Raw genomic sequence first — 25711 nt, forward strand, 5'->3', positions numbered from 1 at the left:
ATGGAAACCAAACGAGGGTGGTCTATGGTAATAGGTGGGATGGGCTGAGAGTGGCTGAGGGGTGGGATTAAAGAGCTGAGGTCTATGGTGATAGGTGGGATGGGCTGAGAGTGGCTGAGGGGTGGGATTAAAGAGCTGAGGTCTATGGTGATAGGTGGGATGGGCTGAGAGTGGCTGAGGGGTGGGATTAAAGAGCTGAGGTCTATGGTGATAGGTGGGATGGGCTGAGAGTGGCTGAGGGGTGGGATTAAAGAGCTGAGGTCTATGGTGATAGGTGGGATGGGCTGAGAGTGGCTGAGGGGTGGGATTAAAGAGCTGATGTCTATGGTGATAGGTGGGATGGGATGAGAGTGGCTGAGGGGTGGGATTAAAGAGCTGAAGTCTATGGTGATAGGTGGGATGGGATGAGAGTGGCTGAGGGGTGGGATTAAAGAGTTTATGTTTGGTAAAGTCTTATTGTTATGTGACTGCTTTATATAAAAGTACCATGTATGTAAGAATGTGTTTGCAAAATGTTTATGTAAAATGTAAATGTAAAATGTATATGTAGCAAAAAAACTGTAAAAAAACCCTAAAAGATATTTGTCCTCCAAAGGGGGGGTAGTGGAAAATTAAAATAAGAGTGTGCAAAGCTGTCATCAAGGCAAAGGGTGGCTACTTTTAAGAATCTCAAATATAAAATATATTTTGATTTATTTAACACTTTTTTGGTTACTATATAATTCCAAATGTGCTCTTTCATAGTTTTGATGTGTTCACTATTATTCTACAATGTAGAAAATAGTTCAAATAAAGAAAACCCCTGGAATGAGTAGGTGTGTCCAAACTTTTGACTGGTATTGTATATTATGCTGTATCCAACACGCAAGGTTGACTCTTAACCTGATTGTAGTGTATCTGATTGTTCCTGGCGTGTTCCTGCCTTAGTTAATACAATTCTTTGTGAATGTTGTCACTTCCTGACCTTTTTTATGCCTTTTTTTGTATTTCTATGTGTTTGGCCTGGTATGGTTCTCAATCAGAGGCAGCGGGCGATCGTTGTCTCTGATTGAGAACCATACTTAGGCAGCCTGTTTTCCTACTATGGGTGTGGGTAGTTGTTTTCTGTCTCTTTGTCTGCACCAGACAAAACTGTTTCTTGTTGGTCTATTTTTGTTATTTTGGTTTTAGTGTTCTGAGTTTAATAAATATGAACATGGACACTTACCACGCTACATATTGGTCCAATCCTTCCTACTCCTCCTCAGTCGAAGAGGACAGCCATTACACGTGTTGATAACAGTTGGAGGAAACGGTACTCTAGGAGAGCATGATCACTCAAGGGCTGAATCGTATGTCAGAACGTTTACATATCAAATCCTGACATGGAATTGTTTATTCATGAAAGGATTCACATTGCAAGGGATAAAAACAGTGCCCGGGTTGTCTCTAGTGTGGTGTAGTATTGAAAGATGTGAGGGCATATTTTGATAGGTTATTGACTATTCTGTTTTGAAATATATCAATGCAACAAAGTCCTAAAGTAGTAAAGCCAGTTTACAGTCTGAGGGACCCTGACAAAACAGACTAAAAATAAAAGGTAAAAAGAGAGACTCTGCAGTCTGCACACTGCAATCTACAGATGTATGATCTTAATTTGGTCACCCTGTAGCAGGATTATTTTCCTGCCATAACTCGCTGGCTCAAATTAAGATCCTACATCTGTATGTTTCCCTGTGGTTTATTGGCAACAACAATTCAAACCTTGGGTCTTCATTAAAAGTAAATTTACAAAGAACAAGCCCGTAGAGAGAGAGACATAAATGATTAGTTCCTTCCTATGATATGTCTCTACTCCAGAGTAGTGCATTCCTCACATGGGAATGGTCTGGATGACAAAGTTATCATAGATTTCCCCAGTTAGTCTCCTATTGTAATCGCAATAGGGGCCACCATGGCATTGCACATTAATTCAAAAGGAGACATCACCATTCTACTATCTAATGAAGTCTGTCAAGACGTTAATTTCCTCTATTATTTTGTTTATTCAAAACATCCACTAATCCTGATGGTCTCTGGATAGTGACTCTTCTTTGCTTTGAATATTCTGTTTAGATGAATATTATTTCAGTGGAAAGGAGTCAATGTGAACTGACCTTGTGACAAGTGGTGTTTAAGGTTAGCTATTATCATAGCGTTTATCTTTCTCCCACACAGGCCTGGATTTACACAAACACGCCTCAGGTAACAAAGTCACCAACAGAGGAAATGATCTGTTTAATTGAACTGAATTCTGAGTCTGACTTGGGCAGCTAATGAGAATTTCAAAATTGGTAAACTCTCTTGCAATAGGAGAAAGTCAGGACATTTTCTATGGTTTATCAACATCTTTCTCCGCTGGTATTTATTGTAATGTTACTTTAGCCTACAGTCCATTGCAGTCAAATATTGCTTGCTCTTTTATGTGTCATTTAGGCTTTACAACCTCAGCAGTCTCCAAGCAGCAGATAACACGCATAAAGGACCAGAGTAGTGCCTTCCTCCCGCTTTGCCTTTCTGGGCTGTAGGCAGGCAGATGCCTGGACTGAGGATGCACAGTGTATCATAGGCCACAGGCCACAGCCATGGAAGCTGGCACTCTATTTAAGGGTGTCCAGCATGTGGTTATGTTCTGTGGCTGTCGGGCAGACAGACTGCCTCCCTCCCAGCAAGCCCAATCCGCTCTTGTGAGCCTAGTGCTTCGGCTCATGGTGGATCTGTATCTGTTGTTTTTCTCTGTAGAAGCCTTCAAATCAAGCACCCTTTCAGCCCTCGGCACCCCAGGAGCTCTCAGTTACCTCTACCTACAGAAGAGTTCATCTCTTGGTGAGTTTTATGCGTAGTAGTCTTGACTTCTCCTCAGTACCTCCCAAATTGAAAACAATAACATTGTTTCCAGTCGGGTTAAGTTTAGTTTATTGGGAGTCCTCAATAGCTACTGCACGTGCAGCAGCTACTGTTCCTGGGGTCCACATAAAACATACAAATACATGATAAAGTACAGACCAGTTATAGACAAGAACAATATAAGATATTACATTACATTTAAAATACAAAATACAAATAAGAGTTATATTGGAGAGACACCAAGAGACAACTAAAATAATATTTACACACTATTCCTATATACATATTCATATTCTTATATACAGGACAGTTAAATTAGATCTTTAAACAGAGGAGAGGCGCTGTGATACAATATGTTTTTTGAATCTGTTTTTTAAAGCCAAACTTGCTTTTTGCCTGAGTAACCTCTGGTGGCAGAGCATTCCATGATGACATGGCTCTATACATAACTGAGTAACCTCTGGTGGCAGAGCATTCCATGATGACATGGCTCTATACATAACTGAGTAACCTCTGGTGGCAGAGCATTCCATGATGACATGGCTCTATACATAACTGAGTGACGCATTACATCTGTTTTTGGTTTGGGTACAGTGAAGAAACCCATAGTGGTGTGTCTGGTGGGGTATGTATGTCTGTTTGAAGTGCATGCAAATAAATGATACAAGTGGTTAGGCATGTAACACATATGTTTCTCAAAAAGACTAGAAGAGAAGTAGTCCATTTCTCCTCAACCCTCAACCATGAAAGACTATCATGCATGTTGTCGATGTTAGTTCTGTGTGAGCAGTGAAGGGCGAGGTGTGCTGCTCTGTTTTGAGCCAGCTGCTAGGTCTTTCTTGGCTGCACCTGACCATATTACCAGACAGTAATCAAGATGGGACAAGAAGACCAGAGCCTGAACAACTAGTACAGTTGATCTGTGTTAAAAACACAGAACATATTTTTTTATAACAGACATACATCTCCCCATCTTCACAGCAACTTTGCAAATATGACTTGACCATGATAACTGACCATCCAATGTTACTCCCTGGAGTTCAGCTTGTTCAATGGTCACACCTTTTATGCACAACTCCAGTTGAGGTTTAGGTCTAAGATAAGGCTTTGAATCAAATACAATGCTTTTGGTTTTAGATGTATTTAAGACCCGTTTATAGTTAATTACCCATTCTGACTGTCACGACTTCCGCCGAAGTTGGCTCCTCTCCTTGTTCGGGTGTAACTATGAGGTGGGGGACCGGGAGTTGTTGGCTGTGGTTAAAGCGTTGAAGGCGTGGAGACATTGGCTTGAGGGGGCTAAACACCCTTTCCTCATCTGGACTGACCACCGCAACCTGGAGTACATCCGGACAGCGAGGAGACTGAATCCTCGTCAGGCAAGGTGGGCCATGTTCTTTACCGGTTTTGTGTTTACCCTTTCCTACAGACCAGGTTCCCAGGATAAGAAGGCGGACGCACAGTCCCGGGTGTATGACACAGAGGAGCGGCCCATGGAACAGACTCCCATACTCCCGGCCTCCTGCCTGGTAGCACCGGTCGTGTGGGAGCTGGATGCGGACATTGAGCAGGCGTTGTGTACAGAGCCCGCTCCCCTCCAGTGTCCCGTTGGGTGTATGTACGTTCCGTCTGCTGTCCGTGACCAGTTGATCTATTGGGCCCACACGTCTCCCTCCTCTGGTTACCCGGGGATCGGTCGGACGGTGCGCTGTTTGACTGGGAAGTACTGGTGGCCCACTTTGGCTAAGGACGTGAGGGATTTTGTCTCCTCCTGCTCGGTGTGGGCCCAGTGTAAGGCTCCTAGATACCTGCCCAGAGGTAAGTTACATCCCTTACCTGTTCCACAACGACCTTGGTCACATCTGTCAGTGGATTTTCTAACAGATCTTCCTCTTTCACAGGGAAACACTACGATCCTGGTCGTTGTGGATTGTTTTTCTATGACCTGTCGTCTCCTCCCTCTGCCCGGTCTCCCTACGGCCCTACAGACTGCGGAAGCCCTGTTTACTCACGCCTTCCGGCACTACGGGGTGCCTGAGGATATAGTGTCGTTCATGGAACGTCTGGGGGTCTCAATCAGCCTTACCTCAGGTTTTCACCCCGAGAGTAACGGGCAGGTAGAGAGAGTCAACCAGGATGTGGGCAGGTTTCTGCGGTCCTATTGCCAGGACCGGCCGGGGGAGTGGGCAGCGTTCGTGCCCTGGGCCGAGATATCACAGAACTCGCTTCGCCACTCCTCCACTTACCTCAGCCCCCTTTCTGTGCGTATTGGGGTACCAGCCGGTTCTGGCACCGTGGCATCAGGGTCAGACCGAGACTCCTGCGGTGGACAACTGGTTTAGGCGCGCGGAGGTGACATGGGAGGCCGCCCGTGTCCATCTCCTGCGAGCCGCGCGTCGCCAGAAAACCAGCGCGGACCGTTTTAGTTTAGTTTAGTTTATTTTATTTTTTACAGGGACAGTGTACATTAATCAACGTTTCAGTAAAAGTGCCGGTTTTAGCCAGCTGGCTAATTTTCAACCGCAGTCCCTGGGCAGGTTATTAAAAACAATTACAATATAGACAAGAGCACCATAGAACAAGCAAGACATAGCAACATAGGAAAAGCAAGACATAGCATACAGACATAGCAACATAGGACAACAAGACGTAGCATACAGACAGAGCAACATAGAACAAAAAGCAGCAAGACAAAATTCATAAAAGCAACAAAGTTTTTCCACCCCTCACAAGCTACAGACAACAGACAACATGGAAAGCGGCAACACACAGCTAGGGACCATGTTCACAAATCTGATTGACCTTTAGCCATGTCTTCAAGCATTTTGTGAAAGTGTGATATGTGGTGCAGTTATGTGTGTCTGATGGCAGTGTATTCCAGACATGGGAAGCTCTCACAGAGAATGCAAATTTTCTAAAGGTGCTTTTCCTTAGGGGAACTATACAGTCACCTCTCACGGCAGACCTTGTGGATCTGCTGCCATATGTCTGGGTTTTCTGTTTGACAAAAATATTGAGTGGAGGTGGAGCCAGGCCATTAAGGATCTTGAATACAAGACATGCGTTGGTGTATTGCACAAGATTTTCCCAACTCAAGAGCTCATGCTTTCTAAGGATGTGACAATGATGATGGCTATTTGGCTTCCTATCAAGCACTTTGAGAGCCTGTTTGTAGACAGACTGAATAGGTTTTAATGTTGTACCGTCACCGCAGTGAGACCCCGTTTGCATCAGGGGACTGGGTCTGGCTCTCGACCCGTAACCTGCCCCTCCGTCTGCACTGCCAGAAGCTGGGTCCGCGGTTTGTGGGGCCATTTAAAGTCCTGAGGAGGGTGAACGAGGTATGTTACAGATTACAGCTTCCCTCTGATTATCGTATTAACCCCTCATTCCATGTGTTTCTCCTCAGGCCGGTGGTGGCTGGTCCGCTCCAGGAATCTGAGGTGCGGGACGTCCCTCCGCCCCCTTTGGACATCGAGGGGGTCCCGACGTACATTGTTCGCTCCATCCTAGATTCGAGGCATCGGGTGGGGGCCTTCAGTACCTCGTGGAGTGGGAGGGGTACGGGCCAGAGGAGAGGTGCTGGGTTCCGGTTGCAGATGTTCTGGATCCTGAACTGCTGCGAGAGTTTCACAGTCGCCGGCCGGATCGCCCTGCGCCTCGTCCTCGACACCGGCGTCATCCTCGAAACCGGCGCGCGTCAAGGGGGGGGTACTGTCACGAAGTCGGCTCCTCTCCTTGTTCGGGCGGCGTTCGGCAATCTACGTCACCGGCTTTCTAGCCATCGCCGCTCCATTTGTCTTGTCTTGTTTAGTACACACCTGGTTTTCATTTCCCCAATCAATATACTTGTATTTACCCCTCTGTTTCCCATCATGCATTTGTGTGTAATTGTTTCATGTTATTGTGGTGTTTTATTACGCACTTTACTTTTGTTATGTTCCGTGTTTTGAGCGCGTTTGATTTATGTAGTGCTCTCGTTTTTGGAACGAAAAGGAAAGTGCGCCTGTTAACATTACTCTGCTCTCCTGTACCTGACTTCGCCTCTAGTACACCCCTTGACACTGACTGTAACTCATTGCTAAGAAATGACAGGGACGATTTCTGGTTTCAGTCCGCCCCTGAGACCAACTCTCTCCCTGAGCTCGGTAATGATGAGCTGGAGTCTTCTTGCCCATGTACGCATTAATTAAGAGCTAGTCATTATTCCTCTCTTTCTCCCACTCTCTCAATCATTTTCCAGTCCAATCTCTTTCTCCCCGACTTCCTCTCTTGTTCTCCCCTGCTGGGACTGACCTGTGCATGTGTGATGTGCTGTCAATCACACATTATCTCTGGGGTTCCAACAGCTCCTCCATATTTGTCTCTGAGGCAGAAACAGATTTTGGCAGCAGATTGTTTCAGGCCACCACGTCAGTCTGATTTGTTCCAAGACAATCAGAGTTCAGGCAGCAGTATTTCCATACAAACTGTGTGGATACTATGCAGTATTGAACAGGGCGCTAGATAGATGATTTGGACAGCTAAACATTTCCTCGTTATGTTTTTATTGACATCAACAACCATATCATTTGCATATTGACTTCGTACCCATCTCAGAGATCAATAACATTATTTGATTGGAAATGAGAATGACACAATCATTTCCTGTGGTGTATCGATCAGCAGACAAGGAACTGATCAAGATCACAGTTAGTTGTGCCCTGATAGACATCATGCTTACTACTGTAGCTTGTTTTAGCACCGCATGAAAAGCACTTTTCCTCATGCATAATTGAATATGGATAATTGCATAAAGACGACACACAGGGCACATAATGAATCACATTATGTTCTCAAATTACTACCGTAGATCAGACACAGTTAGGTAAACACCGTGATCATGACAAGCATGTGCACATCTGAGAGATGTTCTGATGCTTTTTACATTAGATATTGTAGATCAGGGATCATCAACTAGATTCAGCTGCGGGACGTTTTTTTCTTGAGTGGAGGGTCGGGGGACCAGAAGAGAATTACAAAGAATTTGTAGACTGCAGATTGGCTGCAAGAAGCCAAAAAACAGATGAAACATTTGACTAAAACATAATCATTTCAAACCTTGCTTACATTTGTATACGATCACATGTCTCTCTATTATGAGTGGGAGTACTTGGGAACATATTTCCAAAATGAAAATGACTTGGAGCTGATTACCTGGTGTTTTTACAGTCTTTCATGTAAAAAAAAAACATTTGCTTAGAAAACTTGGGGAGCCAAATAAAACCACCCGCGAGCCAAATTAAGCCCGTCGGCCGCCATTTGGGGAACTCTGGCGTAGATGTTGCATGTTTTCCCTATAAGCCCACTCATTGGAGCATTTAGTGTTTCCTAAGAGTCCACTTCACCTCTCACGTTTTCCTACCATCTCAATCATGTGACATGGTGAAAGTGTCCCTTAGGGAGCCGTGTGAGGAAGCTGGGAACATTGGTATTGTTGTGCCGTAATCATGGAGCTGTGGTGTTTATGAACAGACCAGATGATTACATCCTCTCCTGCTACAGACTATTACTTTCTTTGGAAACGTTCAGGGTGTTCACCCTGATGTATTCTAATTGGCTCGATCTGTTGAGTCTAATCTTCAGAATGACCTTTGGATGAAAATATGGAATGCATGTATGATGTGTTAAACTGTACTAATATCTCTTAATATCTGGAATATTTCATATTATTGTTTGTAAAAACAAAAATAATCATTATAGATACATGACTGAGCAACCGCAGTAAACTATTCTAAGACTGCATAAACATTTTTTTATGAGGGATACTTGCTGAGCTGAAGTTGCATTGCAATCACACAGCATGGATTTAAGAGAGTTGGCTTAATGACTTGTAACTATAGCAACACAATACAGACTCTCGTGGATGCGGCCTATTAAGAATGCAAATTGTCTTAACACTTATTCCCCCCCTGAATATGAGTTGATCATATTGTGACAAAGAGCGAAATGAAGACCAGTTTGGTGGGTGAGAAGATGGAGTAATATTGTGAGAGCACATTATATTGTTACCAGAGTGCATTCACTGAGTTTCCCTGAAGGACTCTTTACATTTTACTGGAGCCTCAACCATTTTAATTCTCAGTTAACCTCCCTACAACCCACCTTTGTTTCTTATTTTCCCCTCAAGAGGTCTTATTTGGAGTGCGTCCCCTTGAGCAAGGGCACGATAATGGATACAGAATCCTAGCATTCACCCTCAAAACACCAACAGGAAAAATAACTCCACCTAATTTATTCGTTTGGAGGACCATTTACTGTATAGGGTTCTTTCCCAGGATTTTGGATCCAAATGTTATTTTTCTTCCCTCGTAACAGAAAATATAATTTGGTAGCTGAAATAGGGACCAATTACAGCAGAAGAAATAAGAGTTAACCAGAGAGAGAGAGAGAGAGAGTACTTTACTGGTCTAGCCAAATAGGCCACAGAGGGAAGGAGAGGTTTGTACTTCCTGATAATAAACCGAAATGTGCCAACTCTCTGCCAGGCAAAATACATGGAAGACTAGAGCAGAGCATAGTAGAGGCCAACATCCACCTACTATACTCCATCTGGATCAGGAAGGGACCTGTTTCAATTAAACACTAAACTGTTAGCTTGTATAGATGGATGCTACATAATCAAGCAAAAATAACTCCAGAGTGAAAATGATAACGCTTGGACGATAAGGATTTTGAAAAAGCTTTGTTCTGTGCCAGTGTAGTACTGCCTAGCGTGTTGATACCACAGGTGGTGTCGAGAGTTTTTCAGCACTGTAGATTGTGAAATGAGAGCAGAGCTTGTTGGGATCAAGACAGCCCCCCAGACAAGCTCTGCCATCTTCGTCAAGCAGTGTTCTACACAGTACCTGGGGCAGATTAGACTGCCCTCAATTTCATTACACCAGGCCTGTCAACCCCAGCCCACCAGAGAACAGGAGAATACACCATGACAGCACAGACGCAGGAACAAATGAGATGGAGCTACGCGAACCTCCAGAGACACAGACAGATACAGGGGAGCAGAGAGGGAGGAGACAGAGAGAGGTGGATACAGGGGAGGAGAGAGGGAGGAGAAAGAGAGAGGGGGAAACAGATGAGAGGAAGGGGAGAGGAAAGAGAGAAGGAAACATTGAAACATGAGAGGAGAGAGAGGGAAACAGGAGAGGAGAGAGGAGAGAGAGTGAAACAGGATAGGAGTGAAAGGGATACAGGAGAGGAGTGAGGAGAGAGTGAAACAGGATAGGAGTGAAAGGGATACAGGAGAGGAGAGAGGAGAGAGAGTGAAACAGGATAGGAGTAAAAGGGAAACAGGAGAGGAGAGAGGAGAGAGAGTGAAACAGGATAGGAGTAAAAGGGATACAGGAGAGGAGAGAGAGTGAAACAGGATAGGAGTAAAAGGGATACAGGAGAGGAGAGAGGAGAGAGTGAAACAGGATAGGAGTGAGGAGAGAGAGGGAAACAGGATAGGAGTAAAAGGGATACAGGAGAGGAGAGAGGAGAGAGGAGAGAGAGGGAAACAAGAGAGGAGAGAGGACAGAGAGTGAAACAGGATAGGAGTGAAAGGGATACAGGAGAGGAGAGAGGAGAGAGTGAAACAGGATAGGAGTAAAAGGGATACAGGAGAGGAGAGAGGAGAGAGAGTGAAACAGGATAGGAGTAAAAGGGATACAGGAGAGGAGAGAGGAGAGAGAGTGAAACAGGATAGGAGTAAAAGGGATACAGGAGAGGAGAGAGGAGAGAGGAGAGAGAGTGAAACAGGATAGGAGTGAAAGGGATACAGGAGAGGAGAGAGGAGAGAGAGTGAAACAGGATAGGAGTAAAAGGGATACAGGAGAGGAGAGAGGAAAGAGAGTGAAACAGGATAGGAGTGAAAGGGATACAGGAGAGGAGAGAGGAGAGAGGAGAGAGAGTGAAACAGGATAGGAGTAAAATGGATACAGGAGAGGAGAGAGGAGAGAGAGTGAAACAGGATAGGAGTGAAAGGGATACTACAGGAGAGGAGAGAGGAGAGAGGAGAGAGGAGAGAGGAGAGAGAGTGAAACAGGATAGGAGTAAAAGGGATACAGGAGAGGAGAGAGGAGAGAGAGTGAAACAGGATAGGAGTAAAAGGGATACATGAGAGGAGAGAGGAGAGAGAGTGAAACAGGATAGGAGTAAAATGGATACAGGAGAGGAGAGAGGAGAGAGAGTGAAACAGGATAGGAGTAAAATGGATACATGAGAGGAGAGAGGAGAGAGGAGAGAGAGTGAAACAGGATAGGAGTAAAGGGGATACAGGAGAGGAGAGAGGAGAGAGTGAAACAGGATAGGAGTAAAAGGGATACAGGAGAGGAGAGAGGAGAGAGAGTGAAACAGGATAGGAGTGAAAGGGATACTACAGGAGAGGAGAGAGGGAGGAGAAATAGGAGCGAGCGAGAGAAAGACACAATAAAGGATAGAGGGAGAAAGACAGCGAGAGAGCAGCACATTCACCTCCTCTCCAGCCATCACCAACATCAAATCAAATGTTATTTGTCACATGCGCTGAATACAACAGTGAAATGCTTACATACACGCACTTAACTAACAATGCAGTTTTAATAATAAGTGTTAAGTAAAACAATTGATAAGTAAAAAATAAAAGTAACCAATAATTAAAGAGCAGTAGTAAAACAACAGAAGCGAGGCTATATACAGGGTGTACCGGTACAGAGACCATGTGTGGGGGCACTGGTTAGTCACGGTAATTGAGGTAATATTTACATGTACACTACCGGTCAAAGGTTTTAGGACACCGACTCATTCAAGGGTTTTTCTGTGTTTTCTACTATTTTCTACATTGTAGAATAGTAGTGAAGACATCAAAACTATGAAATAACACATATGGAATCGTGTAGTAACCAAAAAAAGTGTTAAAGAAATCAAAATATATTTTATATTTGAGATTCTCAAATAGCCACCCTTTGCCTTGATGGCAGCTTTTCACAATTTTGGCCTTCTCTCAACCAGGTTAACCTGGAATGCTTTTCCAACTGTCTTGAAGGAGTTCCCACAAATGCTGAGCACTTGTTGGCTGTTTTTCCTTCACTCTGCAGTCCGACTTATCCCAAACTATCTCAAATTTGGTTGAGGTTAGGGGGATTGTGGAGGCCAGGTCATCTGATGAGGCACTCCATCACTCTCCTTATTTGTCAAATAGCTCTTACACAGCCTGGAGATGTGTTGGGTCAATGTCCTGTTGAAAATCTAATGATAGTCCCACTAAGCACAAAACAGATGGGATGGTGTATCTCTGCAAAATGCTGTGTCAGCCATGCTGGTTAAGTGTGCCTTGAATTCTAAATAAATCACTGACAGTGTCACCAGCAAAAGCACCCCCACACCATAACACCTCCTCCATGCTTTACGGTGAGATATACACATGCGGAGATCATCCATTCACCCACACCGCGTCTCACAAAGACACTACGGTTGGAACCAAAAATGTCCAATTTGGACTCCAGACCAAAGGACAAATTTCCATCAGTCGAATGTCCATTGCTCATGTTTCTTGGCCCAAGCAAGTCTCTTCCTATTATTGGTGTCCTTTAGTAGTGGTTTCTTTGCAGCAATTCAACCATGAAGGCCTGATTCTCCTCTGAACAGTTGATGTTGAGATGTGTCTGTTACTTGAACTATGTGAAATATTTATTTGGGCTGCAATTTCTGAGGTTGGTAACTCTAATGAACTTATCCTTTGCAGCAGAGGTAACTCTAGGTCTTCCTTTCCTGTGGTGGCCCTCATGAGAGCCAGTTTCATCATAGGGCTTGATGGTTTTTGCGACTGCACTTAAAGAAACGTTCAAAGTTCTTGACATTTTCCGTATGGACTGACCTTCATGTCTTAAAGTAATGATGGACTGTTGTTTCTCTTTGCTTATTTGAGCTGTCCTTGTCATAATATGGACTTGGTCTTTTACCAAATAGGGCTATCTTCTGTATGCCCCTCCTACCATGTCACAACACAACTGATTGGCTCAAACACATTAAGAAGGAAAGAAATTCCACAAATTAACTTTTAAGAAGGCACACCTGTTAATTAATTTAAATGCATTCCAGGTGACTACCTCATGAGGCTGGTTGAGAAAATACCAACAGTGTGCAAAGCTGTCATCAAGGCAAAGGGTGGCTAAGAATCTCAAATATAAAATATATTTAGATTTATTTGACACTTTTTTTGTTTTATTTCATAGTTTTGATATCTTCACTATTATTCTACAATGTAGAAAATAGTTAAAATAAAGAATTAAGAAAAACCCTTGAATGAGTAGATGTTCTACAACTTTTGACCCGTAGTGTAGGTAGAGTTAGTGACTATGCATGGATAATAAACATAGAGTAAGTAGCAGCAGCGTAAAAGAGGTGGGGTGGGGTGCAAATAGTCTGGTTAGCCATTTGATTAGCTGTTCAGGAGTCTTATAGCTTGGTAGAAGCTGTTAAGAAGAAATTGGACCTAGACTTGGCGTTCTGGTACCGCTGGCTGTGCGATAGCAGAGAAAAGAGTCTATGACTAGGGTGGCTGGAGTCTTTGACAATGTTTAGGGCCTTCATCTGACACCACCTGGTATAGAGTTCCTGGATGGCAGGAAGCTTGGCCCCAGCGATGTACTGGGCCATATGCACTACCCTCTGTAGTGCCTTGTGATCTGAGGCCAAGCAGTTGCCATACCAGGCAGTGATGCAACCAGTCAGGATGCTCTCGATGGTGCAGCTGTAGAAATGTTTGAGGATATGAGGACCCATGCAAAATCTTTTCAGTCTCCTGAGGGGGAATAGGTTTTGTCGTGCCCTCTTCACAACTGTCTTGGTGTGTTTGCACCATGATAGTTTGTTGGTGATGTGGTCACCAAGGAACTTGAAGCTCTCAACCTGCTGCGCTACAGCCCCATCAATGAGAATGGGTGCGTGCTCGGTCCTCCTTTTCCTGTAGTCCACAATCATCTCCTTTGTGATGTCACCCACATTTAATGGGATTGGCCTGAAAGCATGTAAAGTAATCAGAATTGCTGTAAGCATTCTACACTTGTACGGGGATTTGCAAGTTCTTGTTAAATCGGCCTGATATGAGTTTTGCACAAAATATCTTCCTGACTTTAGCTCTTACTCGTCATCTGTCGTGATGGAGAAAGTGAAGCAGACACTCAATGGCATATTGGTCCCAGTGAGGACGCAGGAGAACTGTACTTGAGGGTAGGAGCGGGGGGGTAGGGAGATTCCTAAGACTGGCTTTGGGGTGGCACACAGATGGGTAATTGGACCACGATGTGTGAGAAACCAAGTTGTGAGCTGCCCTGGGTATAGGTTGTCCTCTAAGAAAAAGGAAAATAATGTCATATGATGTTAATTAGATCTGTTTTCCCAGGCGTTAAACGGTCCAACTTTTTGCTAATTAAAAATTATATCATTTCTAGAAACTCGCAAAATCCTTTTGATAGTCAAAGGATGATTATGATAATGTTAACCTAACTAATTGTTGCTTTGTAATTCAACTACGGTTTACGCTCCATATTATGTAGCCGATTGCACTCTGATTTCTTCTCACTATTAGTAGATGAGGGCCTGCCTGTGCAGAATGAGCAGAGCCGCTGCATGGCTTGGGTGATTCATCATACATGCCAAACCAATTGTGTGTGTGATTAAGAGGCATGCGATTCCTCCAGGCCCGCCCCATAACCAATTTCCTGATCTCTAAAATGAACCCATTCCAATTCTAAGCAGCTGAATTGTTGTGTCACTGAATGGGAAAGGGATGTCTGAATATGTACAAGTGTAGGATCTTAATTTGATGACTCAGTTGCAGGAGAACTTTCCAGCAATGCATGACATTTTAAACTTGTGTATTTAGGTTTAAAAAGGCTTCTGAAGTTTGTAATTTCCATTTTGTAATCTCCCTTACGAAAAATGTATCAACCCCTACAAAATGTGTCCATTAATTATAATCCACATAATCATTTACATTTTTTGTTGCTGCAGGATTATTTTCCTGCTGTAGCAAACTGGCTCAAATTAAGATATTACATATGTACAGTACCAGTCAAAAGTCTAGACAGGGCTGTATAAGAGCCGTATAAGGGCTATTTGACCAAGAAGAAGAGTGATGGAGTGCTGAATCAGATGACCTCGCCTCCACAATCACCAGAACTCAACCCAATTGAGATGGTTTGGGATGAGTTGGAATGCAGAGTGAAGGAAAAGCAGCCAACATCAAGGTTGGTGGCTATTTGGAGAATCTCAAATATAAAATATATTTTGATTTGTTTTACACACTTTGTTGGTTACTACAGGATTCCATATGTGTTGTTTCATAGTTTTGATGTCTTCACTATTATTTGACAATGTAGAAAATAGTAAAAATACAGAAAAACCCTTGATTGAGTCGTTGTCCTAAATCTCTCTCTCTCTCCAAACTTTTGACAGGAATTGTATCTGCATAAAAAGCCATTCTCCACTTGTTAACTAGGTAACCAATAGGCTCTGAAAAGGGGAGCATTAACTAGATTCAGCCGGGGGTTGATTTATTTTGAGTGGAGGGTTGGGGGGGCCGGAACATAATTACAAATAATAATAATAATATATGCCATTTAGCTGACGCTTTTATCCAAAGCAACTTACAGTCATGTGTGCATACATTCTACGTATGGGTGGTCCCGGGAATCGAACCCACTACCCTGGCGTTACAAGCGCCATGCTCTACCAACTGAGCCACAGAAGGACCATTATTTGTAGACTGCAGTTTGACTGCATCCCAAACATGCTCAATGGGTGACATGTCTGGTGAGTATGCAGGCCATGGAAGAACTGGGACATTTTCAGCTTCCAGGAATTGTGTACAAATCCTTGCGACATGGGGCCTTCCATTATCATGCTGAAACATGAGGTGATGGCGTCGGATGAATGGCACGACAGTGGGCCAGGATCTCGTCACGGTATCTCTGTGCATTCAACTTGCCATCGATAAAATGCAATTGTGTTCATTGTCCATAGTTTATGCCTGCCCATACGGTAACCTCAACATGGGGCACTCTGTTCACAACATTGACATCAGCAAACAAATCGCCCACACAACGCCATACACTTGGTCTGCAGTTGTGAGGCCATTTGGACGTACTGCCAAATTCTCTTAAATGGAGGACGCTTATGGTCGTGAAATGAACATGCAATACTCTGGCAACAGCTCTGGTGGACACTCCTGCAGTCAGCATGCCAATTGCACGCTCCCTAAAAACTTGAGACATCGGTGGCATTGTGTTGTGTGACAGAATTTAACATTTTAGAGTGGCATTTTATTGTCCCCAGCAAAAGGGGAACCTGTGTAATGATCATGCTGTTTAATCAGCGTCTTGATATACCACACCTAACAGGGATGTAAACAAATTTGAGCACCATATTTGAGAGAAATAAGCTTTTTGTGCCTGTAGAACATTTCTAGAATGTTTTATTTCAGCTCATGAAACATGGGACCGACACTTTACATGTTGCATTTATATTTTTGTTCAGTGTATGATGAGCTGAAATAAAAGATTCTAGAAATGTTCCATTAAATTAAAACAACATTAGACTCATCCACATTCATGGCCTATAACCGATGATGTCATGTTTAGCCAGTCACTCACTATAGGAGGGTCGATATGCAGTACGGATAGTCCAATCAATGTGACCGTACCTTAAAAACTCCTTCTCTATGTATTACATAATTACAACAGTTTTGTCTCAAATATAGTATAAATGACACAAAAAAAAGAGATTTGGGGTGAATTATTTGATAACTCATGCTGGTCCTATAGGGGTCACATTCTGAGGATCTGGGTGCCGGACAGTACAGTAATATATCACTCACCATGTCTGTGTCTGACACTGGTCCAAAGCTGGTCACGTAGATATTTGTCCTCACCTCCGTCACACTCTCTGCTTGGACATGAGGAGAAGACAGAGGTAGAGTTTAAGTACCTTCCTTAAGGGACAGTGGTGTGCTCCATCTAAGATGGTTACCAGTCCTTATCGGACCCCCAGGCCGCACTGCTGCTCTGTCTACTTCAGGTTGGTTGTTGATGTCAATTTAGTGAAGTCAGCTCACTTTCCAAAACCAAATCCAATGACAGAGTCAGAAACATGAATGTTTGATGTCTCACCACTCAACCAAACCAAGGCTGAACCTATGGAGGTAGCGAGACTTTGATTGAGGTTGTTTTTAGGGAGAGTGTTTGCATCATTATCACGGTCACAAACTGAGATGAGAAATCACAGGAATAATGAGGGTTGGCAGGACCACATTAAAATCATATTTAGGCCTGTTCACAGGGACTTGTTTGTATTGGTGTCAGATGATGCTATTCACTGTGCATTATACTAATGCACTCTATTGTGTATAATCCTTTAACTGGGAGCGCTTCCTATCTGCACAGTCTGGGTAAACAACATTTCCTGTGTAATTGGGTGAAATGTGCAGTTTCAGAATAGAGTTAAGGACTGGAGATGAAACACAGAGAGACTGCCAAAAGTCTGCTGCACATGAGTCATCCTAAATGCGATGACGGAGGTGGTGGGAATTACCTTTTACTTATAAGGTTTCCAATTACCCATTACTTTCCAATTCACTTTCATTTTATCGATTGCAGGATGTAAATGAACGAGGGGCTTTGATGTAAGGCTGTGAGTGGCTGTCTGCCAGTCGTTGCTGCGAGACTGAGTGAAACCGATGGAATGCTTCCAGAACATACCGCTATGGAATCTAGAGTTCCCCTGGCAACATGACGTTGGCCATTAATCAAAATGCACATGCCGAGGGCTTTGGAATACAGAATACGTCCAACACATTTGGAGGGCACCTGAAATGTCTCTGTCTGGGAGGTCGGAGACTCATGGGTGGCAGAGCTAGTGTGGCGACAGATTTATCATACATCCTAGTGGGGTTGGAATGGAGCCAGGATGCTCACCACTGTCAGCTTAAAACATCACATGGATTTCATGTTCACACTCCCATAGACCTCTGACTGAGAATTCAAAATCACTTATAATAAGCTCCATTTAAAAAAAATCCACAATAAATGTAAAATCATTAGCACGTGGTCTTATCGCCACCCTAATGATGATGTAGCATTAGATGATGTAGCGTTAGCATTAGCTGATGTAGCATTAGCATTAGTTGATGTACCATTAGCTGATGTAGCATTAGCACTGCTTCCGCCAGGACAGGGCAGGGCCGTCTCCAGTGGGCAGGAAATCAGAGCTCTGCTGGACCTCTGAGATCTGAAGACAGGGCTTGCAAGTCAAGTGTCAAGAAGCTGCTGTTTTTAATAGGGTCTTTGTGGCATTCTGTTGGCGATAACCATCTCCTTGTGAGAAGGATCAATAATTTCACTGTTCCTAAAAGCAATATGTTCAAGATCTGAAGTGATGTAGCATACTCTCACTGTGATCAGGGAAAATGAGCTGTTAATGACACCACTGTATGGCTCTGAAGGATCAACGGAGGTCAAGCTGACAAGGGACCCAATTGTTCATGGGGTCACAGCTCCAAATCCATCACTGCACACCACGGCTAGCTTCCTGGCTCGGTGAGCCTGGGCTTTCAATGCGGGGAGGTAGTGAGGAGGAAGGGAGGAGAGGACTTGCAGGTGCTCTCTGTTTCAGTAGAGGCAGTGGTCAGTGGCTTGTTTCTAACTGGATGGATATTATTTGTACTTCACTCCTGATCCTGGGGCACCATATCATGTGTTCAAGCTTTTGTCCCAGACCAGCACCAACACACCTGATTCAGCTAGAGAAGGTCTTTATGATTAGCAGATTGATTCTTCAAGTTAAAACTAGCTTTAATAGTTTTGGGTAGTAGAGGCAGACAGACATTGCAAAAAGGTAATATGCTAGCTAGCTGATTGTCTCTTTGAAGCAATATAATGTATGTTTCAAAGACCGTTTTATTAAAGTGGTGGATGGCAGACTCAGCAGCTTAGAGAGAATCCTACACATTGTTTGTGGCAGAGCCCAAAATGAACTATTAGCAGTATGTCTGGCTCTGGTAGAGGTGGGTAGTGTCTTCGCTCAACAAACCAGCCTACCTCCTAGTCCGGGGCGAAGCCGGTTGTCGTAGCCATCCAGAAGTCTGTCCAGGATCCGGGTGAAAATAGTGATGTTGTCTCTACTGTCGTCAGGCATCGGCTCTCTGTGCCCAACCACTGCCCTGCAGGCAGAGAGAGAGAGAGAGAGAGAGAGAGAGAGAGAGAGAGAGAGAGAGAGAGAGAGAGAGAGAGAGAGAGATTTAAATTGAACACAGCAGACATCTTTGAGTCTCTCCTGTACCAGTGGTTCCTCAGACTAGTCATGAGAAATACAGCTCCACCTGAACACCACGTGTCTGGCTGTCCACAGCTTCCCTCTGCACTAGTAATGAATATAATTTTTACTACGAGCTCAGGCCAGACTATTGGAGGAACTACTGTTGTTTCAAACCACAGAGAGCTGTAGGGGTAATTGAACCTCTTTCTAATTCAACCTTCACAGTCATCGCTACCGCAATGATTAAGACACAAACATGTTGGGGTTTAATTTGAGGTGCTGTGTGGCAGCACACCACTCTCAGACATGGAAAGACCGATTGAAGTCCAAAAGGATTAGTAAAGCCTGTCACAGAGCTGCTGCAAACTCTGCCTCGGGATTTCTTCCTCCTTCTTTCCACATAATATTGACAAAGTAGGTCCTAAATATGCAGTCAACCTCCGCTTTCTTAATTACCTTAAATATGACAAGCAATTATCTCGTTGTGGCCCTGGCCACCGTTCTTCAGTGAACAATGTTCTGGTTAGACGGAGGGCACCATAGATGCAGCACTGATGAACTAATGAATGCCATTTTCAATCAAACCCAGACCCCCTGAGGGATTGCTCTCTGACCTGTCTCCAGGTGACCCCTATCAACAAGCATGTCCGATGGCCGCTAACAGCTAACACTCACTTACATATAGGCATGCACCACACACAACCACTCTCATATGAACACACATACACTACATGACCAAAAGTATGTGGACACCTGCTCATCAAACATCTCATTAATATGGAGTTGGTCCCCCCTTTGCTGCTATAACAGCCTCCACTCTTCTGGGAAGGCTTTCCACTAGATGTTGTAACCTTGCTGCGGGGATTTGCTTCCATTCAGCCATGAGAGCATTGGTGAGGTTGGGCACTGATGTTGGGCGATTAGGCCTGGCTCGCATTCGGTGTTCCAATTCATCCCAAAGGTGTTCGATGGGGTTGAGGTCAGGGCTCTGTGCAGGCCAGTCAAGTTCTTCCACACCGATCTCGACAAACGATTTCGGTATGGACCTCGCTTTGTGCACGGGGACATTGTCATGCTGAAACAGGGCCTTCCACAAACTGTTGCCACAAAGTTGGAAGCACAGAATAATCTAGAATGTCATTGTATGCTCTAGCATTAAGATTTCCCTTCACTGGAACTAAGGGGCCTAACCAGAACCATGATGAACAGCCCCAGAACATTATTCCTCCCGTACCAAACTTTACATTTGGCACTGTGCATTCAGGCAGATAGCGTTCTCCTGGCAACCGCCAAACCCAGAATCGACTGTCGGACTGCCAGATGGTGAAGCGTGATTCATCACTCCAGAGAACGCGTTTCCACTGATCCAGAATCTAATGGCGGCGAGCTTTACACTACTCCAGCTAACGCTCGGCATTGCGCATGGTGATGTGTGCGTATGCTCGGCCATGGAAACCCATTTCATTAAGCTCCTGACAAACTGTTCTTGTGCCGATGTTGCTTCCAGAGGCAGTTTGGAACTTGGTAGTGATGGTGCAACCGAGGACAGGGGATTTTTACGCACTACACGCTTCAGCACTCGGCGGTCCTGTTCTGTGAGCTTGTGTAGCCTACCACTTCACGGCTGAGCCGTTGTTGCTCCAAGATGTTTTCACTTCACAATAACAACACTTACGCTTGACCGGGGCAGCTCTAGCAGGGCAGAAATTTGACAAACTGACTTGTGGAAAGGTGGCATCTAAGACGGTGCCACGTTGAAAGTCACTAAGCTCTTCAATAAGGCCATTCTACTGCCAATGTTCGTCTATGGAGATTGCATGGCTGTGTGTTCAATTTTATACACCTGTCAGCAACGGGTGTGGCTGGAATAGCCAAAACCACTAATTTGAAAGGGTGTCCACATACTTTTGTATATATAATGTACAACTTTACATGGGCATGTCGATGTGCATTCAAACAAATTATACAGTTATATCTACCATTTCCATAGTACACTTCATGGATTAACATGCACAAGTCCTCAACTGGCAGACAGACTAGGAATTGTGTTGTTTCAAGGGATGGGTACATTGGCTGTACCTCTGAAATCTCCTTGTCAGTGTACCAGTACTAACAGCACTGTTAAGACAATGTCAAAAAGGAAAAGGAAACTTTAATGATGACAGCAGGACAGACAGAATTGAAACAAGAACATCACTGTTGTACGTGTGTGTGTGTGTGTGTGTGTGTGTGTGTGTGTGTGTGTGTGTGTGTGTGTGTGTGTGTGTGTGTGTGTGTGTGTGTGTGTGTGTGTGTGTGTGTGTGTGTGTGTATCCACGCCTGCGTGCGTGTGGCACCTTGACGTATTAACTACTATTTGTGTTTCATATCCAATCATCTCAGACGCCAGTCAAAGCCAAAGGGGCCTCTGCTGAAAATGAAGCAGGTCTGATTGATAAATAGCGAGAAAGGATAGAAAAAGAGCTGCACTCTGTGTAACTCCACCGACATCTAATTCAATTCCTTGAGCTTAAAGCGGGGCTACATATAGACCCTCTGCATCCAAAGAGGATCGCTCTCTCTCTCTCTCTCTCTCTCCGAAAGGAGTTGCCACATTTATACAATAAACCATTTTCCCATAATGTTATCGAGCCAATTAAGAAGGAATATCAACGTAACCAAGCAAAATGCGGTTTTCATCAAAATAATAAATTCTTGCGAACTATGACCTACATAATAAACTCATTTAAATATGTCACAAGAGAAAATATAATTTGGCCTTGAAATTCTTACTCATTTGACTGCTATGATTAAGCAATAAGGCACGAGGGTGTATGGCATATGGCCAATATACCACGACTAAGGGTTGTTAGTGACCCCCGAGTGGTGCAGTGGTCTAAGGCACTGCATCTCAATGCTTGAGGTGTCACTACAGACCCTGGTTTGATCCTGAGCTGTATCACAACTGGCCATGATTGGGAGTCCCATAGGGTGGTGCACAATTTGCCCAGCGTCGTCCGAGTTAAGGGAGGGTTTGGCTGGGGTAGGCCGTTATTGTAAAATAAGAATTTGTTCTTAACGGACTTGCATGGTTAAATAAATAAAAATATTTAGCATTGCGGAGTGCCTGGATACAGCTGTTAGCTGTGGTATTAGCCATATACCAGAAACCACTAGGGTGCCTTATTGCTATTATTGTAACGCACTGACTGTAGAGATCCTTTTATTCTCTATTTTTGTTTGTTTGGTCAGGGTGTAACTCGGGGTGGGAAAGTCTATGCTTTCTGGTTCCTTGATTTTGGCTGGGTATGATTCTCAACCAGGGACAGCTGTCTATCATACTTAGGCAGCCTTTTTTCCATTTCTCAAAGTGGGTTGTTGTATTTGTTAGTGGCGTGTATAGCCTTGCAGAGCTTCATGTTTGTTTTCTTTATTGTTTTGTTGGTGACATTTAAAATAAAAGAATGTATGCTTACCACGCTGCACCTTGGTCCGGTCATTTCCTTGACGACGATCGTGACAGAACAACCCACCACAAATGGACCATGCGGCATGGCTGGGAGGAGCAGACAGAGTGGACATGGGAAGACATTCTGGAAGAAAAGGGATCCTGGACGTGGGAGGAGATCCTGGCTGGAAAGGATCACCTGCCGTGGAAGCAGGTGGAAGCAGCGAGGAAGGCGGAAGCAGCTAGTAAAGGGGCCCAGCGTTACACATAGGGTCACGGCTGGCAAGGAAGACCGGAAGCCACTCCCAATTTTTTTTTAGATAGCTCCGCCAACCTCCCTGTGCTTACGGTAGGGAGCGTGGTACTGGTCAGGCACCGTGTTATGCGGTGAAGTGCACGGTGTCTCCAGTGCGCGTTCACAGCCCGGTGCGCTCTGAGCCAGCTCTCCGCATGTGTCGTGCTAGAGTGGGCAACCATCCAGGACGGATGGTGCCAGCACAGCGCTCCTGGTCTCCGGTGCGCCTCTTCGGCCCAGGGTATCCTGCGCCGGCTCTGGTGCGCTGTCACAGCCCAGTGCGTCCTGTGCCTGCGCTCCGCACGTGCCGGGCCAAAGTGGGCATTCAGCCAGGATGAGTGGTGCCACCTTTAAGCACCAGATCTCCAGCGCTCCCCCACAGCCCGGTTTGACCTGTGCCTGCTCCATGGACCAGGCCTCCAGTATGTCTCCCCAGCCTGGTGAGTCCTGTGCCTGCTCCAAGAACCAGGCCTCCAGTAGGTCTCCCCAGCCTGGTGAGTCCTGTGCCTGTTCAACGGGCCAGTCCGGGGCCTGCAGCGAGGGTCCCCAGTCCAGGGCCTGCGGCGAGTCCCCAGTCCGGGGTCGGCGACGAGCGTCCCCGCACCAGAGGCGCCACCAAAGTGGGGGGAGCCAGAGGCGGAGCGGGGTCTGTGTCCTGCACCAGAGCCGCCACCAAGATTGATGCCCACCTGGACCCTACCCTATAGTGTCAGGTTTGCGGCCGGAGTCCACACCTTTGGGGAGGGGGGTGGTTATCAATGGCGGGTATGATATCGTTTAGGACCTTGAGCGTGGCTGAGGTGCATGACCAGCTCGGAAACCAGATTACATAGCGGAGAAGGTACGGTGGAATTCGAAATGGTAGGTGATCTGTTTGTTAACTTAGCTTTCGAGGACCTTGGAAAGGCAGGGTAGGATAGATGTAGGTCTGTAACAGTTTGGGTCTAGAGTGTCTCCCCGTTCGAAGAGGGGGATGACCGCGGGCGCTTTTCAATCTTTAGGAATCTGACGATACAAAAGAGAGTTTGAACAGACTAGTAATAGGGGTTGCGATAATGGCGGCGAATCATTTTTGGAAGAGAGGGTTCAGATTATCTAGCCCAGCTGATTTGTAGGGATCCAGATTTTACAGCTCTTTCAGGACATCAGCTGTCTTGATTTGGGTGAAGGAGAAGCAAGGGGGGCTTGGGCCAGTTGCTGCGGGGGGTACAGAACTGTTGGGGGTTGGGATAGCCAGGTGGAAATGCTTATTGAAATTCTCTATTATCGTGGATTTATTGGTGGTGACAGTGTTTCCTAGCCTCAGTGCAGTGGGCAGCTGAGAGGAGGTGCTCTTATTCTCCATGGACTTTACAGTGTCCCAAAACTTTTGGGAATTAGTGCTGCAGGATGCACATTCCTGTTTGAAAAAGCTTGCCTTAGCTTTCCTAACTGACTGTGTATATTGGTTCCTGACTTCCCTGAAAAGTTGCATATCGCTGGCGACTATTCAAAGCTAGTGCAGTGCGCCACAGGAAGTTTTCGTGCTGGTCAAGGGCAGTCAAGTCTGAAGAGAACAAAGGGCTATATCTGTTCTTAGTTCTACATTTTTTTTGAAAGGGGCATGCTTATTTAAGATGGTGAGGAAGGCACTTTGAAGAACAACCAGGCTTTTCTACTGACGGGATGACGTCAATATCCTTCAAGGATACCCGGGCCAGGTCAATTAGAAAGGCCTGCTCGCAGAACTGTTTTAGGGAGCGTTTGACAGTGATGAGGGGTATTCGTTTGACCGCGGACCCATAACGTACAGAGGCAATGAGGCAGTGATCGCTGAGATCCTGGTTGAAAACAGCAGAGGTGTATTTAGAGGGCAAGTTAGTCAGGATGATATCTATGAGGTTGCCCATGTTTACGGATTTGGAGTTGTACCTGGTAGGTTCCTTCCAGTTCCCTACTGCCAATGACGAATTGCAAAAATCACTGAAGTTGGAGACGTATATCTCCCTCACTAACTTTAAGCATCAGCTGTCAGAGCTGCTTACCGATCGCTGCAGCTGTTCACAGCCCATCTGTAAATAGCCCATCCAACTATCTACCTCATTCCCATATTTTGTTTTGTTTTTTCTGCTCTTTTTCACACCAGTATATCTACTTGCACATCCATCACTCCAGTGTCAATTGCTAAATTGTAATTACTTCGCCACTATGGCCTATTTATTGCCTTACCTCTTTGCTTAATTTGCACACACTGTATACAGATTTTTCTATTGTATTATTGACGGTACGTTTGTTTGTCCCATGTGTAACTCTGTGTTGTTTTTGTCGCACTGCTTTGCATTATCTTGGCCAGGTCGCAGTGTGCTTAAAACTAATAACACGCAAATGATTGTATTTTTCTTGTCTAAATTGAATACATAATTTAAACATTAACAGTGTACATTGGAAAAAGTATGTGAACAACTAGGCTAATGAATTCTCCAAAAGCTAATTGGAGTCAGAAGTCAGAGATGTTGGTTAGAGCTGCCTTTTGCCCTATAAAAACACTCACAAAATTTGAGTTTGCTATTCACAAGAAGCATTGCCTGATGTGAACCATGCCTCAAACAAAAGATCTCATAAGACCTAAGATTAAGAATTGTTGATCTGGAAAGGGTTACAAAAGTATCTCTAAAAGCCTTGATGTTCATCCGTCCACGGTAAGACAAATTGTCTATAAATTGAGAAAGTTCAGCACTGTTGCTACTCTCCCTGGGAGTGGCTGTCCTGCAAAGATGACTGCAAGAGCACAGCGCAGAATGCTCAATGAGGTTAAGAAGAATCATGTCAGCTAA

At 44.7% G+C, this 25711-nt stretch overlaps 1 protein-coding gene across 4 annotated transcripts in view; it reads right to left on the reverse strand.

Annotated features, from left to right (window-relative positions):
• LOC118385149 (gamma-aminobutyric acid receptor subunit alpha-3-like) overlaps nucleotides 1-25711 on the reverse strand; it is a 138928-nt gene that overhangs the window by 70813 nt on the left and 42404 nt on the right. For 3 of the 4 annotated variants that reach the window (XM_052521054.1, XM_052521051.1, XM_052521052.1), the window contains 2 exons: nucleotides 18960-19081; nucleotides 16742-16812 (listed from right to left, as the gene is read on the reverse strand). In XM_052521054.1, coding sequence (XP_052377014.1) covers nucleotides 16742-16812; nucleotides 18960-19081 — 193 coding nt within the window. The remainder of the gene's footprint in view (nucleotides 1-16741; nucleotides 16813-18959; nucleotides 19082-25711) is intronic. The other variant, XM_052521053.1, reaches the window with a different exon arrangement.

Source organism: Oncorhynchus keta, chromosome 6 (assembly GCF_023373465.1).
Source record: "Oncorhynchus keta strain PuntledgeMale-10-30-2019 chromosome 6, Oket_V2, whole genome shotgun sequence".
In the NCBI taxonomy this organism is placed as follows: domain Eukaryota; kingdom Metazoa; phylum Chordata; class Actinopteri; order Salmoniformes; family Salmonidae; genus Oncorhynchus; species Oncorhynchus keta.